The 17,973-nt window shown below is 39.3% G+C and overlaps 1 protein-coding gene and 1 long non-coding RNA gene across 2 annotated transcripts in view; both read right to left on the reverse strand.

Moving 5' to 3' along the window:
- Positions 1–6,073, reverse strand: part of igf2bp1 (insulin-like growth factor 2 mRNA binding protein 1) — a 57,642-nt gene extending 51,569 nt beyond the window's left edge. The window contains exons 1-2 of the mRNA XM_038692012.1: positions 5,392–6,073; positions 4,115–4,175 (exon numbers count right to left, since the gene is read on the reverse strand). Of these exons, the coding sequence (XP_038547940.1) occupies positions 4,115–4,175; positions 5,392–5,566 (236 nt within the window). The 5' untranslated portion in view covers positions 5,567–6,073. The remainder of the gene's footprint in view (positions 1–4,114; positions 4,176–5,391) is intronic.
- A 1,768-nt stretch (positions 6,074–7,841) lies between these two features.
- LOC119881991 lies at positions 7,842–17,033 on the reverse strand. Its single transcript, XR_005440439.1, has 3 exons — positions 16,949–17,033; positions 14,147–14,231; positions 7,842–11,034 (listed from the first exon to the last, which is right to left on the reverse strand). It is a non-coding gene; the product is annotated as an uncharacterized LOC119881991 (long non-coding RNA).
- Positions 17,034–17,973: the final 940 nt, after the last annotated feature.

Below are 17,973 nucleotides of genomic sequence, written 5' to 3' on the forward strand. Positions count from 1 at the left end.
TTATAATGAAGTACTATAGTGCTGCAGAGAGGCGCCTGCCAACAAATCTTCTGCAGATGTTAGAAAGCAAATGTCACATCATCATGATTCTAATAGCTTTTTCAGAGAAAATGAAAATTGTGATACAGAAATTATTATTCCCACTAATTGTGAATCATTTCGTAAATTGTAACATCTGTCAAAATAATCGCAATATAATTTATTTATTTATTTTACCATATTGCGCAGCCATAGTTTTACAGATGGGGCCTCTGTAACCCCAAACACAAATAATGCATAATTTTCTGTAGTGGACTTGAAACACCATCAGTTCAGCAAATTCATAAAGTTAGAAAAGGTAGTGAAGTATCAAGCCAGTTTTGGGTTACTGAAAACTTCTCATCAGCTACTGACCACGTTCTTTTATTGCTTTTATTATCTAGGTGTGTGTACATAAGTACAGCCATTAGAAATCAGAACATACGACAACAGTCCTCAACCATACCCAAAAGGTGCACAAATACAGGTACTTATAAAGTCCATGTTTTAACTAAAACTGCATTTACTAGTTTTAGGGCATTAAGGCAAACAACAACAGCCTTGGTAGATCCTTGTACACATGGGGAAGTAACACTGAAAATTTCTGTCACAATCAGTCCATCTACCAAGTGTGGGGTCACATAACTGCCATATACTTAGTGCAAACATACCAATTAAAATTTACAGAGCAACTGGATTCGATGTCAAAGGTCAACCCATGCCATAATCAACTCCTTAACAATGGTATAAATTCCTGTTCACAATGTACCCGTCCTTAGCAGTATACACACTTCCAAACACATACCAAGAGCACAGAGGGAGTGCATATGCAGGCAATACACACATGTTAAGCAGATATGGTCAAAAGGCCATGGTAGTAGCTAATAACAAAATCAAATTAGAGGGGACTAATGCATTTTAACTAATTTAACTGGAGATAAAATGTGTGTAAAACGTGTATTTGTTTTTTTACAAAAGTGTTTTCATAAGTTTATATATATAATAAAATATTGCCTCTCATCTCTTGCTGATCTCATACAGACACACATAAGCCTAAGTAGTGTAGCCTACATGTCCACAATGAGAAATTCACATGTAAATATCTGCCACATTGTTCTTTCTCTGCAAATGGTTGTATTCTTTTTCTCTATTCTTTTATTATTCTTATATAACTTGCATTTGTTTATTCCATATTTATATATTTCTACATTTATTTATGTCAACTGTATGTTTGTCTACGTGTAGCGCTTTCTCACCAAAGCAAATTCCTCGTATGTGTAAAACACTACTTGGCAATACAGCTCCTTCTGATTCTGATTCACCATAACAATTCCTTTAACTATGTAAATATTGTACACTGATTTTGATTCACAATATGGTCAGAGGTCCGAGGCACCCATGGGCAGCGCCCCCTGCAGCCTATAAGGGGTTCAGCACAAACATTTAGCCTTTAGAAAGAACGAATGAGTTTTACGCTAGAACTTCCCATTCTAAGACTACCCCTCCCCCCTCAAATAAAGGGTTTGTTCCCTCTGAATTACCCGCCCCTCCCACACAAACACACACCTCCATTGAGGTTCCATGTCAGAAAAACTGCACTAGAGCAGCTGTTTGGCATTTAAGCTTAGATATAACATCAAGGGTGTCTTCTAAATACACGCCCTGCACAGGCTCTATGAAAGCCAGCCGCTACACACAGACAGCAACAACAGGCCTTCTGTACTGAACATAGCCTACTCTTGGCAGACTAGTCAGATAAAGGTTAAAAAGATATGAAAAAAGTAGCAGCTTGTTATGTCCTTTATGGGACAACATATGTTACCATCTATTATTTGTTCTAAAAGCAAAAGCCTTTGTTAAAAAAACAAAAGTCATCTGCTTGCTGAAATTAACCTTCATTAATAGCAGGTCACTACAGTCCTTTAGTTATGAACATTTACAAACTAATGTAGTACATTTGTGTAAACTCACACCACACAAAGGCGCTACCTGTAGATGATATTTGATATCAACAGTTAAACACAAATCTGACATAACTTGGATAGGCTAATTGGGCTCTTGCTGGCTAAGTATATGAACGGCCATTTTGAGATGGGGCTTCCATAAATTGGTTTCCGTGATACTAATCCTCTCCTGTTGCATTCGTTTCTATAGCCTACTCAAACAGGTCTGAATTGGGCCACTTGTGCTGCTAAAGGGCGAGCCGGGCCCCGAGAAGACCCGGAACTACACACCGTGGAGAAAAAAGAAAAAAAAAACAGCAGCCTGCACACAGTTATCTCCTTCATTCAGAGCTTCGCCATTTTGCCCTCACTGCCTGACGTGGAGTGACTCCTCTCTGCGTGGACGCACCACGTGTTGTGGAGTCACTGAAGGCCCCAGCTCGCCCACGGTGGCCCTCTACTCACAAATCACCTATATCATTATGTCTCTTCAAGGTTATCACAGAAGAGGTGTGGGACACTCTTTGCACACACCGCGCCATCTGAATAATTTACCGACCCGCTGGGAGATTATTAGAAATTACAGCCTGTTGCCACGTTGATTCTCCAAGCACGGCGAGTGACCTCTTTCTAGAGTTTGACAATGAAACTCAGCCTCACTGCCTAACGCCATGCATCTTCAGAAAGACCACACTGCTGGTATTTTTGCGTCACAGCCATGTTGCAACATTTCTTGGTGTGCTCTGGCGCAAGGCGGGCGCCCAAAACCGGCTGAAATCCAAATATTTGGCCACATTCACATAGAATCACTTGACTCTTGATTAAACGAAATGTTTAAATTTATTCAAAGCCAACAGTGAAACCCTGGGTCACTAGATACACATATATGCACGCGTGTGGCCAAATGGCGGAACACGGAGAATGCTCACTGCTCACCTCGTATCTGTGCCAAAGGTTACAGGCATGAATGATGGTCTATAGGCAAATTCCATAAAGCAGGTCAAGTCCGGCTCTTAGCACAGAGCAGCTGAACTAAAATGGACCCCCGTTTATCCTTTGGACCGAGGAAAATCTAAGCTACAGACTAAAGTCTAAAACCGCAGGTTCAATAACAATAATGACAATAAACTAAATGTTTTTGCTTTTTTTTTTTTTTTTTATAAATTGTGCAAATATTTACATCACCGTCCTATTTTAATTTCATAGCTGGCTACTGAAAGGTTAAAAGCTCAAAAATAATAAAAAACGGTACAATTATTATCCATAAAAACTCAGCCATAGCTGTGTTTTTACAAGGAATTAATGAGATTTTACAGAACATGTATGCTCAATTTATTCAACATTTTGAAACAATGAGGACTCCATTAAACCACATAAACTTAAACATTTAGCCTACATATTGGCTGGAGATATTTAACCAAATCAAATTAATAAATCAAATAATTATCATGCATTAACCATCAATTAATCCGTCATAGCGACCTGTCTAGATTTTTTTAAATGATTTGCCAGAAGGTGAATGTACTCCAAATATTAACACACACACACACACACACAGTAAATCAATTTTGTGAAAGTAAAAAAGTTGCTGAATGTAGCCATGACACAACCACATGACACACACATATTTCTCAAATGTGCATTTCCCACTGTATTTTAAAATCCCGTGTAAAAGGCTAAATAAATGCATAGGAGGTGCTTATAGCCTTTTGTGATGACTTTGCACGGAATATTATAAGTGAATGCTCACTGGATTCACTCCATAAGCTACCACTCAACCAACACCAGCATTTTAAAACGAAGAGAAAACGCCAACTGCACTCTACAGCACGCCAGGCAGCTAGCTAAAGCTTTCACAGTAGGCTACAGTTTCACAGCAATGGCCGACAAAAGTTGAGGCTCCACACAGTCACGCCAACACCAAAAAACACAACCGAAGTAACTACTACAGTGCCGAACTAAGCTTTCAATTGTCCCTCAACACAAGGGAGACACCTGGGCACATTTCAAAATACCACATATTGCAAACCAGTGAAACCTTGTATTCAGTTAGAACTCTATTCAGTAAAGGCCTAGTTAAAGTGATGCAACACATGAAAGGGGTAGTAGAGAGGAGGGGGAGGGGTGATATTATGCTGCATACTGTTTAGTACCTTTGCTTCTTGGGGACGGAGTGCTCGACCTCAATACGTTTCCCTTGAAGCTCCACTTTACCTGAAAAAAATAAACAAAACATAAGAAACGGGGGTTCAGAACACACTGTGTCTACATGCTAAGTGTTTACTAGCTACTGCAGGCCCATGGGGAGGGATATGCTCCTTTTCAGGGTGCATAGCTAAAGTGGAGGTCCCTTTACAACTAACTTTCTTTAAACCTGAGGCTTACCAAATAGCCGAACTAATAAAAACCTAACCAAACTGAGAAGCAGGTGACAGGAAGACAGATTCGGGGCCCAAAACAAGACCAAACATTCATGGAACATTTGAACTGTGTAGGCGCATCACTTCTGTCCCATAATGAGCTACTTAAACTGGGTTATATAAAATACAGTATGACAGCCATAAGAATATGGTATAAAGGTGTGACTAGCCTTGAGTCTTTTAAAGGATTTCAAGTCCACACGCTGTATAAAAGGGCTGTCTTGGGGGGGTTTTGGTGGTTCGTGGGGTTTCATATAGCCTAAGAGGCAGAGGGAGATGACAGGCATGGCGACCTTGCCTCCACACGTTACATATGTAGGAAATCACGAGAAATGGGCTAAAGCACTGAAACCACGGGGCGAATCCAGCTTTAACGGTCATGGTGCTGCTCGTTGATAATTTTGGAGTCGTTGTGGTGTGAGGCCTGCTTTGGCATGTGCACAGGGTAAGATATTTTTCTATCTTTGTCATAGTGGACTGTCTGCTTAAAGGGGGAGGGGAGCCAGAAAGGCTTACTATATCACTGGAGAGAACTCAATCTAATGCTAGGCTTGCAAGACATCAACTCAAATGCATATATTAGCCTGAAACGCACAGTTATCACAGGAATATACATATGTATACATATACATCTTATTTGTCAAATAGCAATATTATGAAGTAGTGCTTTACGTTAGCCACGGGTTCAGGCTTCACAGTAGGATATAGCTTTACGTTTACACTACGTGTGTCCCTCCCCCTCAACAAAAGTTCAATGGCTCCCCATGGGCGTGTAGCTCCCCACACACTGTTAAGCTACCATTAATAAAAATAATTGTTTTAATTTATTTTTATCAGGCATGTTCGGGTAGCTAGAAGCCTCGGAGGTGGACGGAGAGTGAAACTGGGGCACACCGCTGAAGGAGGCATGCAGCCGTGGTTGTACACCGGCGTCTACCGCTTGCCTTTATAATGAATGAAACTAAAGGTGGAAGGGGGTCTTTGGCGTTCAGTGGTCCACCTTAACTCACCAGAAAACGTCTCGATAGCCTTCATGGCCCACTGGTCGTCAGGACAATCCACAAACGCATAGCCGGTTTTCATTAGAAACTGTCCGGAGTATGGGATCTTGTGGTCGTCAAAGGTTTTTCCTAAGTCCTCGGCAGTCACGCTGTCGCCTAGATTCCCAATGTATAGCTTGTGCATGGTGGAGATTGTTTTTCCAAGTCCAAAAACGAAAAAAAAAAATCAAAGTCCGTAATAACAAAAACTGAAGCCAGCAAAAAGTTTATCTCCTGAATTAGCGCAACAAGATAGGCTATTGTCAGTCTTGCCACACTAAATGAAAGTGGAAATCACGGTCGAAGCAAGAATTTCTAAAAATAAAAAATAAAAAAAGACCTAGAAAATAATACAAATTTACGGCAGCAAACTAAAATTAAAAAAAGAGATTTCAGAAGTGTAAAAACAGACGATAACGTTGAATTTAGTTGTAAATCCAGGTGAATAAGTGGAGCAGAAGAAGAAATGAAATCCCTTGACTTGCAGCCGGCCCCGGCAGACGAATAAAGCAGCAGCCTAATGCCTCTATCGCACTGTGGAGGAGGTGGGTTGTACTGGGTGGATTTGGCGATGGGTCTATAGTGGAAGGGTGGGAAAAACTATGGCGGGATCAGGTCGGGAAAATGTTTTCCTCTCTCTCCGCCTCTCTCTCTCTCTCTCTCTCTCTAGTTTCTACCCTTCCTTCTTTCAGCGACCCGCCTGCTGCCGGCAGAGGGGTGACGCCGCCCCTCCACCGACTCCAATTCATTTTTTTTCTTTTTTTGTTTGCAAAAAGGAAACCACGTGGTATATTTGGAGTAGGTTAGAGAGAGGAGAAACGGGAGGGGGCATCCCCCTCTCTTCCTAGGGTATTCACCAGATGAGCGCGTGTGTACATGTGCACGCGCGCTTGGTCACACAAACCGAGACCCCTCACTCCGCGCCGTGCTCGCTCCATTCTGTACTATAGGCTAGGTGTGCACGGTGCGGTTTGTGGAGCTACTGTGCTCGGGGTTTTATGCAACACGACGCCACACATGCGCTTCTGCTCATGCTGGAGAAGATTAGGCTATATAGAGAGACTTCCTGCACGAAAAAGTAATGTAAGCTAAAAGCTAGAGTGGACAACCTTTTGGGCGTCGAACCGTTTTACTGCTTTCGCACACTTCGCTCAACATACCCTGAATAGCTGAAGGCCTAGGTGGCCAAGAACATTCACATTTAAATAACAAGGCGCCGCCTGCTAATTCTATAGCGTAGCACCCCCACCTCCTCCCTCATATTCCCGCCCGCTGGTTGAATATGATGCGTTGCGAAGAAGTTAGTCGTCATGATGTTACATAAATGACCTACGTTGAACCTCAGGCTGTTTGGAGCCGGGGAACAAAAGCTCCAGGGCCTCATTTTGCCTCAGGGGCCACAAGGGTGTTGCTACTGGAACCTCCATAAACCCTCTACTCACTTGGATACATTGTCGCCTACACCCATAGCCCAATTAACCAAACAATGTATCAGGTATGGCGGCGTACATAGCAGAGCCCGGGTTACTGTAGCAAGGCGGTCAGATTTCTCAGTAGCTCACAGCCTGCTTAAACTGCATCGCTGCTTTTAGGAGACTTGGACTAAGGAGAACACAGTTGTGGTTGTACTTCCTCAGTAAGGTGCCAACAGGCCATACCCAGAGTTAAAATACAACTTCAGCAGTGTGCGCCCCGTCCAAGCAGGGTTGTTAGCGCCTCTTTCATCCGTTTTATAATATTTCTCTGAGTGTGGCGCTGAGGAAATGATAGAATGGCGCGCCCCTCTGCGTGGATGGAGGCTTCTCAAAATGGAGGCAGTGACTGATGCGCAGGCCTCCCCCACCCCACCCCACCCACACACATACAGAGTTTGGCTGTGGTTTGCTTTTGGCGCATTGTGTGTCCGTGGTGCGCGTGTCTCACGTTTTCCTGTTTTAGGATACATTTCGACACGTCTGGAATTGGGTTTTAAAATAATCAGTTTGACTAAAACTATTTAGACTTTGTGTCCATGCCTGGAGGCAACGTGGCACTCTCATGGGCTGGCTTGGTTAGAAAATGGCTCCTGTGCACAAAATGGATCCAAACCCTCCAACTGCTTGTATAGTAACCATTGCTTCATCATGGGTGGCATTTACAAACAAGGACATTGTATTATAAAAGCATTGCTATTTTTTTCATCTGCATATAGCATGAAACCTGCGGTTGTGTCCATATTTGGTTGTGACTGCATTAAATGAAATACTGTCAGCAAAGCTTTTATTCTCAATTTATTTGGCTAATTTCTTTTGTGTTTGTTAACCTCTGGTTTTATTTAGGGGTATGTATATCTGTATTGGCCCATATAATAGTCCTGAAAGCATATGAATACGCAACACATTCTCATCCCAGGATGTCAATATAGAATGTTTGGGACAGGATCAAATCAACAAACAGAGCAAACATTTTATTTTACCATGGGTTAATCTCAAATCAATTTAATTCATCACTTATAACATATTTTATAACACTAAAACAATAAGCATTATGCACCTAAACACAATATTATTAATAGATTAGTAGAACAATAGAAACACAGAGTAGGCTAATACTGTATTATGCAGTAACCACAGCTTCAGGATGGTTTAATATGATCTCAATATGTTATTGCTAGTCAACTAAAAACTACCTTTCAGATCAGTGTGACATTTAATCCTCTGTTTATTGCTCTAAATCTGCTACAGATTCAGCACCCCCCCCCACAAGCTCTCTGAGGACACACACTCCTTGTCCTGAGCTGGCCTAAACCCATCTTCCCTGCCTTTCTCTCTTTCTTTCTCTGAACACACACACCCACCCACCCACACACACACGCGCGCACACACACACACTCACAAGGAGTCCCAGGGAGCTGGTGAGGTCACAGGCTAGGGTTTCCAAGGGTCAAATAACCACATAGAATGCAACATATTTAACATACTTTTGTGGGCAACCTTTCTTAAGTGTTCTAGCAAGAAATAAATATTACATCTGTTTCACTACACCTGGGATTACAATTGAAAACTAAAAATAGGAAATCTAAATCTACCTATTCAATCTGAAGTAGGAACATGTTCTCAGTTTTTTTTTTTATCCTATATAAACTTAACATTTGTATGTTAGTCACCTAACTTTGAAATTGTAATGACATTAGTTTGGCTTACTTTTTTTTTATTCCAAAATGTTTGTAAATAGTTTATTAATTGTCCTATTGTTCCTAATGAAAAAGTTTTGTTGTACAAATGTTTTTTTTCTTCCACTAAATGTTTCCTTGGTGGCTGAGTATGATCCGGATAACATGTTCACAAACTGATCTGTGAAACAAAGTTTTCAGATCTTTTACTCAAGTAAAAGTTGCAGTAGAGCTAAGTAAAAATACTCCACTACAAGTAAAGTCCTGCATTTAGCATTAGCTAAATGTACTGAAAGTATAAAAAGTAAAAGAACTTGTAATGCAGAACAATGGCCCCTGTTAGTGTTGTACTTTTAGTGTTGTAGCTGGTTGAGATGGAGAGATGGGGGGGGGGGGGTGGTTAGGCTGCAACTAAAGATTATTGTCTTAATTTATTCATCTTCCAACTATTGTCTTAATAGTTTATAACGCATCAGAAAACAGTGAAACATGGCCATCAGCATTTCCTACAGACCAGGAGGATGTCTTAAAGATTTATTGTTTTATCGAACCAACAGCCCTAAACCAGGAGTTAGTCAACTTATTGTAATGTTAATACAAGAAACGACCCACACTCTCACATTCATGAAGCTGATCAAATGTTTGGCATGACTTTAACGATTACTCAGTTATTAAAATATTTACAGATTAATTTGTTGTCTGCAACTCTACGAATTTCAACTATTTTATATACTATTGGCTTGTTCAGTCTATTACCGTGCATCATAGCACTTCATCTATAGAGTAACTAGTGACTAAAATTATGAAATGAGCTCAATATTTCCCTCTGAAATGTAGTGGAGCCAAAGCAGAAAAGTATTATAAAATGTAAATGCTATCAGTATTCCACCACAACTTCATATTCATTCTTTTTCCAAACACCTTGGAGGAAGACGCATCAGGAAATTACTTCTATTTTTTTTACCCTGTCAACAGTCTTCCCCTGTGTGTGTTTTGGGGGAGGGGTGGATAGGTCAAAGGCTGAGGAGAAACAGGGTGAATTAGGCGGGAATGCAGAAGGAGGAGACAAACTACAAATATAATGTTCCTCTTTTCTTCTACTTCTGTCCTGCGTGTAATATTATACTATTACCTCTTTGAAATGTTGTATGATGACGTAATAATGCGTTTTCATATTTATGATACTGTCCAAAATGTAATATAAAACGTTATGTGGCGCTGCAAACCAACACAACTACAACACAATAAATGTCCCTCAATAAAGTAGTGCAGCTTTGATTTCCTGCGTGATATTGCTACTTTTATTTCTTCAGTTTGAATGCAAAGTCACCATAAACAGTGACCAAAGAGGCACTAGCCACTATTTTGCCATCCAACTAATCAGACTCCAAATTACAGCTATTTACCTGCCAAAGAGGCCAGGAAGGGAGACAGAGAATCGACAGGATATTTGTTTTGTTTGTGGTTGCTGGTCATTTCCCATCTTGACTGCCAGTTTAGCAATACATTTAAATCACATGTTCATTTCTCACAGAGCTGAGCTATTAGGGAAATGTATTATGAGCTCCAAAGCCATTCGAAGCATTCCAGTTATGTGAAACATTTGATTTGAAAGATTAGAGGAGTAACAACACCCAGAGAACAGCTACATCTGTCTGTGAAGTCGATGATAAGCTTGACGGTAATTTTAACATTTACATATAGACTATGCTTTAAAGCATAGACCTGGTGGTAGTCTTTTCTTATTGTCTTAAAATTATAATGAATGTTTCTACTACCAAGCTTTCTGTGTGAATCAAAGCCTGCATATCTGATTCCTCTGTACTATAGAGCTCCATTGTTGTGCAGGGTAGATTTCTGACAGGGCAAGGAAGTCAAAGCATTGAGAGAAAGACCAAAACAGATCGTTGGTTTTGTGTCTTTTCAAGAGATTTGACTTTGACAAAAAGAAAAATATACAGTAATACCAACCTTACCCTTTAATTTTAAGATCCCTGACAACATAAGCAATGAATGGCAGTGTAAGGGTCATGGGTCACATCAGCCTTTCAGTAGATGGAGAAATATTTTTAGTTGATGGTGTCTAAAGTGTTAGGTTAGAATTTGTGTCATTACATGTCATTCATTAAAATTAAAGTGGCGAGGGTCTTATGGCCAGCTGACTCTCAGTGAGGGATTTACAGGTCAAAGTGGCTGTTCAGACTGAAAAGTCATCGCCTGCCAGGAGCTCTTCTGGGTTGGGAAAAGTTTTTATTTTATTTATCTTTTTACTCACAATGAAAAAAGAACCAAGAAGAGCTTCAAAGAAATTGCCAAATAGCCTTAGCATCCAAAGAGTACTTTGATGCTTTAACATCATGAAAAATCTCAATTCAGATTTTCCCTCTGTGGCATTCCCAAGCGCGGTGTTCCTCTTCCAGAGCTTGCAGGTAGAAAACATCTTGTGCAACTTCAATGCCTTCCTGCAGAAACAGACAGACAGAGAGGAACAGTCCTCATTAGACAGCCTCTACTGTAATGATGAGGCTGCTGAGACAGGAAGAAGTCACTTATAGACAGAAAGAAAAGCCCTCGTTCAAATAATGAGATCCAGGCATCAGTTGTTCATAACTGAACAAAAACAATTGACTATACATTTCCGTTTTCTAAATGTAAAACAAACTCTATGTTGTACTTCTAAGGCCCACAGTTCACCAAATTGCAGAGGGCTGCTTATATACTGGCATCTTTGTTATTTAATGTAAATAGGTTACTTGCAAACCTAATGTTTATGGTTTACACCTGCATTTTTCTGATCATCTAAATGTCATTTCTTTGTGAATCAAGCCATTTCTTCCCCTTGACGAACTCCCTTCTTTTCTCCACAGATCCTCTCCTCATGCTGTCAAATGTTACAAAGAGAACAAGTTGTCAGTAATGTGTGAACACGCTTCCTGTCTGCTGTTCACATATGTTGATCGCATGTAATCAAATGTTTTCCATGCATATTGCTGCAATAAGAAGAGAAACAGGATGTCTCCTGCTGGACTAATGAGATCCACCGTCGGTGTGCAGAAACAGATTGTTAGTACCTGTATGTTATTCCTGTTCATTTTACCTGTTCCCCTTATTATTTCTTGCCCCCAGTGTTCCTCTATAATATGACCTCAGACATACGGACTCTTCGCTGTGGGTTGCTTGTGATGATTATAGTCTAGAAAATTAAGTTTTTGCATTAGTTAGGTTAACAGTCTGAAAAAGTACACACAGATATTTGTATGTGTGTGTGTGTGTGTGTGTGTGTGTGTGTGTGTGTGTAAGTGCTTATTAGAAAACCCAAAAAAGCACTTGTGACAGACTTCCTTGAAGTGAAAGCTGGACAGATGTGGGGCCAACACAAATCAGTGAAGACAGCGAAAGTGAGTGAGTTTAATTACACATGTGCTCTCTCCACCTGCTAAGACCCACAAAAACCTAGTTCTAATGAATGTGCAGGTGTTCTCCTGTTCTTTACCATTCAGAAAATGTATTTTTTGTTTTGTTTTTTTGAACTTCATTCATTAAGAACACAGAACCTTACCTTAATCTTAACCTACTTATATAGTAGTAGTAGTAGTAGTAGTTGTATAGATGTAGTAATCTTACCTTGAGATCTGTTTTGTAGCTGTTCTGGATCACATGATCAAGTATATTTATTGCTCAGATAAAAATGGAAATTTGAACATCTACATTTCAGTGGAAACTGTGCATATGCTGATGAAAATCACTGCTATAGAACAGCCACTAAATAGATTGGAAGGTAAAACTGTTTTGTCTGAGGTCAAAAATGAACTCTATTATAAATCTTAACTCAGCTTCTACTTGATTTTCCAGAGCTTTCAAATCTCTCCATTATTTAAACAACCACAAGACCATGAAACCGTAAGTAAGTGGACCTTGAGAAGATTTTATTTGATAAGGATCTACATGGAAAGGGACAAATAAGAGCATGGAATAAAGCTTAAATATAAACATGCTTTGTTGACCTCTCAACAAGTCCTCTGAGAATGTAGAAATAGACTTTGTAATTTCCATCTATATCAAATGAACTTGAAATTAACAACCTGAACTTTGAACAACTGGAAACAAAAGACGCAAAAAGGGGAGAAGGGATTAACTGTACGTTCTGCTCTTGATTACTAAGATGCACACTCAGTCTGCATCTCATTGGTATTAACTGATAAGAACTATAATGGAACAGATTTCAAAATCGTTTAAGATTTGTCGCTTAAGTCACAAAGGTCCCAATTAATTTTTTTCCATCTTCACCACCAAAAAAAACGTTTTCATGTCAACGTGACTAGATTAAATATTTTAAATATCTAAAATCTGAAAGAATGCAAAGTAGGCCTAAAACAACCACTTAAACACTGGCTTGAGTTATAAGGGAAAACATCTCAGAAGACTTTATTAACCTCACGGATGACTTCTCAACTGAAAGTGTGTTGAAAAGAAAAATGTATGAAAAGCTTGCAACATGTTAAAATAAACCCCTAACTCATTGATTTATGCTTAAAGTTGATGAATTTTATATGTAAAAAACATTAAATGATAGCAGAAATTGATTTACTTTCATAGTGCCCTGTTATATTTCTGTGATGATCCATACAAGGCCTCCCGCTCTCTTCCTCATTCTGTTGTACTGGCAATAAAATTGGAAAGCCGACCATTAAATGAATCAGATACATTGAATTAAGGTCTGTGCTACCAAAACATAGTTGTAAGACAGAGGGCAAAAGAAACAGAGCAGGGTTAAAAAAAAAAGAAATAGCAGTTTTCAGATTACACTGGACAAAAAGCCCGCACACTGACGTGGATGGAGCCGGTTATTACGCATCCACGAGGTGTGAAAATATGAAGGAAAAGTGAATGTTTGGGCCATTGGAGCAGCATCGACTTACACGGCCTGTAGTAGGTGCTGACTTTTATCATGCCTTTTGGATGTGTCATAAACGGATCATTTTCCTATGTTATGGGACTGTTTACCTTTGATACACGCACAATAGTCCTTGAGAAGCCAGGATTTATGAACACAAACCTTTTCACATGCCTACTTTGAAATAACATGCAGGCATTTGTTTATCAGCCAGTCTTTTCTGTAAAATTAACGATATGGCTTAAGACATAAAAATACTCTGTTTGAATAATAAACTACAATAACCAAATTTAAAATACTAAAATGACACTGCCCTATGGATAAGCAAATATTGTTTCAAAAACAAATATTATTTCACAAGTTTAATGGCTTGACACAAGATGTCTGCTACTTCACTGACTATGGGTGCTGGAGGCTTTACTTCAGTTGCAATCTGGACCATGCTTGGCTTCTAAACTAGCTGTGATGTCACAAAATCCTGCTGGTAAATGCAGGTGTTGCACTGAGATTTAAGGTGAGCACAGAGAAACGCCACTTCAGCAGATGAATGTGAAAACAAACTCTGCACATACATCACCCTGCACAGTGAAGCTCAAGCATCACAGTTAGGAAACAATAAGAAAAACACTCTTTAATATCTTAATGTAAAAACACTGTGCCTTCAGGAGAGGTGGACTGACCTTTTGCTTTGAATTCACAGCAGGGAGCTGAGGCTCCATTCTTCAGTTGGGATATCTTGCTCACTGGGAACCTGCATAATTGTGGCTGAAGGAGGAGAGAGTTGTTTATTCATGTTTCACTGGGATGTTCCAAAATGAATAAGTATGATTCGTTTTTTCTTCTGTTGTAGTTATTCAGAGGTGACAAGTATAGGGTGGTTAGTGAACAGGTGGTCAAGACTGTTTTATATGTTGTACAACCGATATATGTATTCATATGCATGAACAGTGGACAGTATAGGTGTTTGTTTCTGTAAGAGAGTAAAGTCATAAAATCTGAACAAAGCGACCAAGATAAACAATCAACAAAACAACCCTGACTCAAGGTCAACTTACTATTTGTTCCTGCTTTTTCTTCTTCTTCTTGATGCTGTTTAAAAAAGCAAGTAAACTGACCTAACCTTGAGTTAGCATAGTTGTTATTAAACTATAATTTCAAGGTAAAGAATGAACTTTCATGCTTTAAGAAATTGCAAGGGAAATCTTGTATTCCTGTTAAGAAAAGGAGGCCTTCCCTTTTCATATTTGATCACGTCTCATCGGAATAACTGTTTATGTTAAATATGTCATGGATGTGAACGCACACCGGCTCAGTAGAAATTCTCAACTCTTTGGTTAAAATAGCCGTGTTCATTTTGTTTTCCCCCTCAAGTTTAAATCAGTGCTGTAGCCTCAAAACAAAGATTGTTCTTAATTTGAAAAATCCAAACCACTGGCTCTGTTGCTATAAAATGCAGGATTTGAGGCCTCAATTGTTCTAATCTGCAGCAATTTACATCCTTATGTTCCAGAAAATATGAACTATGACAAGCTGAACTGCCAAGCCCTGTGTATAAAATGATCTGAAAGTCATGTAGAATATTTAGAATAGAGACAAATTGGACGGTTCGGAATAAAAAAGGTTCTCAAATTCTGCTACAGTTAAGAATTCGCCTGAATAATGGAAACATTTGACATTCAGGCAGGCCTGGTTATTTACCAGCTCGATGGGGCAAATTTCTAACCATGTCATGGAGTTTGAGTGTTAACAACATTTCACTTTCAATTAAAACACAAAATAACTTCCTGTGCCGACATCACGGAAACAGGATGTGCTGGCAACAACTGAGAGTGAAGCAGCCTCACGTGACAGATAGTGATTCATGTTTTAGTGAAACAGCTCGGCAGAGGGCTGAAAATCTCTTTTTCGTTGAATGTTTTTCAGCAATTAATTGTATACTTTATGTGCTAATGACATCTGTTTAGAAAAGCCCACTATGGAGGATAGAAATGTGATTAAATGTATTTCCTGAAATCAGTGTTGAGGAAGTATTCTGATCTGTTACTCCAGTATAAGAAAAATACCACAGTTTAAAAATGTACATGGCGCATCAAAAGTGTGTCATACTATCATTTTATTGGATTATTATTACTGACACAGAAGGTAGTTGGGTGGAGCTGATTGTCATGATTGTAATTACTGTAGGTTAAGTGATTTAATCTGTAACAATGTCATCATATTTATACTATAATCATATTTTTCTATGTAAAATCTTAATCTGCAAAGTAACTACTAACTTGGTCAGATAAATGTAGCAAGTAAAAATGATCAATAAAAGTATAAAGTGGCATAAAATAGAAATAGCCTACTTAGGTAAAGCACAAGAACCACAAACTTAAGAACTTGGGTAAATGTACTTAGTTATATTCCACCTCTGCCAGTAAGGCATCAATCACAGTTGTTGTAATACATTTGAGCAATCCAGTGTGTTCATTTGCTGAATGAACATAGTCCCCATCAGTCCAGAGCTAATCTATGTGAGTTGAAACAACTTCACTGCAACACATTTCCATTGTCAGAATACTTCAGTGATCAAACTGTGGTAAACTTTCATATGTTGCCGCACATAATTTGGTTGGATAATACATCTCTTGCTATGTGATGTGAAGTGTTTCACTTTTAGAACATTGTTTAGAAGTCTTACTTTACAGGGCAGAGAAGATTAGATTGGTGAGAACATTTCTAGGGAGTTTAAGGCCTTTTTCAGTAGAGTCAACCAGAAATTCAGAGCTGAAACATTTCCCACAGCAAGTGGAGTCACTGTGATCCGGACAAGAAGCCCAGGTTTACAAAGGAAATACAGAGCAGGGACTCTAGAAATCAAATATAGAGTTTCAAGTTTGCAGCCATAGGGACAACATCAAAACTAACTGAGAAGCAAAATGAATCCAGGAGTAGGCCTAAAAATGACTTTTTCAGTGAGGACATTTTATTAAAGTGTTTCCCACAAAAGTCCAGCACAAAAACATTACAGAGTGAGAAATGTTCAAACACAAGCAAGACTGTTTTCTCACACGTCATAACAGCTATGTGAAATAATTAGTATTAAATCGCTATTCTTATGCGAAACACACTCGGGAGCTTTAAAAAATAACAAAAACACACATCCCACATATTCACAGTGAATATAGCCTACTAATAATTGATGGAGATAATCTAATTAATTGGGTCGATTCAGTAAATACAGAATGTGTTCTACAACAAGTGAAGAGACCTGCTCACAAATTTCCTGACGTGCGTTTTTTTTTCTATTCCAGATTCATTTCTAATGTTCATTTCCCTATTTTGAATCCGTTTCATTTGAGGGAGATCTGGATTCCCTCGTGCAGCCTCGATCCCAGGCAAACTACATGTTTCTATGAGGGCCGGTTAAGACTTGATGAACGAATAAAATAAAATAAACACCATTTCAGGGAGTTTAACCATTTGTTAATCGGACTCACCGACGAGCTCGATCAAAATAATAGTCCTATATCCCTCATGTGGTGGACAGCGAGAAGACTCGAGCTGCTCTTACAAAGCGCACAAAATGGAGAGAGAGAGGGTGGAGGGGGGTGGGGGATTTCCTCTCAGAGGACCCGCTGATTTGGAGAAACAAAAAACAAAGGCAGCGATGATGACAGGAGGAAATGTGGACGTTTTTGCTTAAGGCTAAATGTCCCTTCATGTTGTACTGAAAACCAGGCTGAATAATCAGAAACAAACACAAAAATTAAAAAGGTTTTAACATGACACCAAGCCACTGAGAGGAATTTCATAAACGGGAAGAATAAACGTTTATTGGGTTGTGAACATGAGTGTCACCTTTTTCAATTTTAGATTTTGTTTTAAAACGGTCAGTTTATAAAGGATGGGTAAGAAAAGACAAGGCAAGAAAAGAAAATAGTAAAATAGAAGGGATCCTGTTCTATCCGTAACTACAAAGTAGGCTATGGGTGGAAGAGGAACAAACGCAGGCCCTGTCCCTGAGTTTATTATCCTAAAAGCTAAGATGAAACAGTCGACTTCCTACCTGTAGCCTAGGCCTACTTGTCGGATACTTTTGACAAATTAATTGGATAAAAAAAAACTTAACTGAACACATTTTAGTTTCGAGTAATGCTTGCCTATTTAATTTTTATCAGTTTTTTTTTTTTTTTTTTTTAAATCGGTTAAGTCTGCTTTAACTCGCTTTTAACTTTTGTTAATGATGCCTAAAATAACATTAACTGTTTGTTCTGGTTGCGGTTGGAGGCTGTAAAGTAAAACAGCCTACAGTAAATTATACAAAATGCTCCTTCTCGCTTCCAGTCCGAGTCACTACCGCCACCAAGCGGCCCGCCCAGGCCACTACACCCGGGCCTGCGGTTGGGCACCGGACGGGAATCCGGGGCCTTCAGCTGGGAGGCCTGCCGAGGCGCAACAATAATTATTCGGTCGTAATAGAATATTACATTTTAGTTTGCAGCAAATGTCTTCAAAAATCTGT

Source organism: Micropterus salmoides, unplaced genomic scaffold, assembly GCF_014851395.1.
Source record: "Micropterus salmoides isolate LMB-PRFRI ecotype aquatic unplaced genomic scaffold, ASM1485139v1 Ms_hic_scaffold_10, whole genome shotgun sequence".
Classification (NCBI taxonomy): domain Eukaryota; kingdom Metazoa; phylum Chordata; class Actinopteri; order Centrarchiformes; family Centrarchidae; genus Micropterus; species Micropterus salmoides.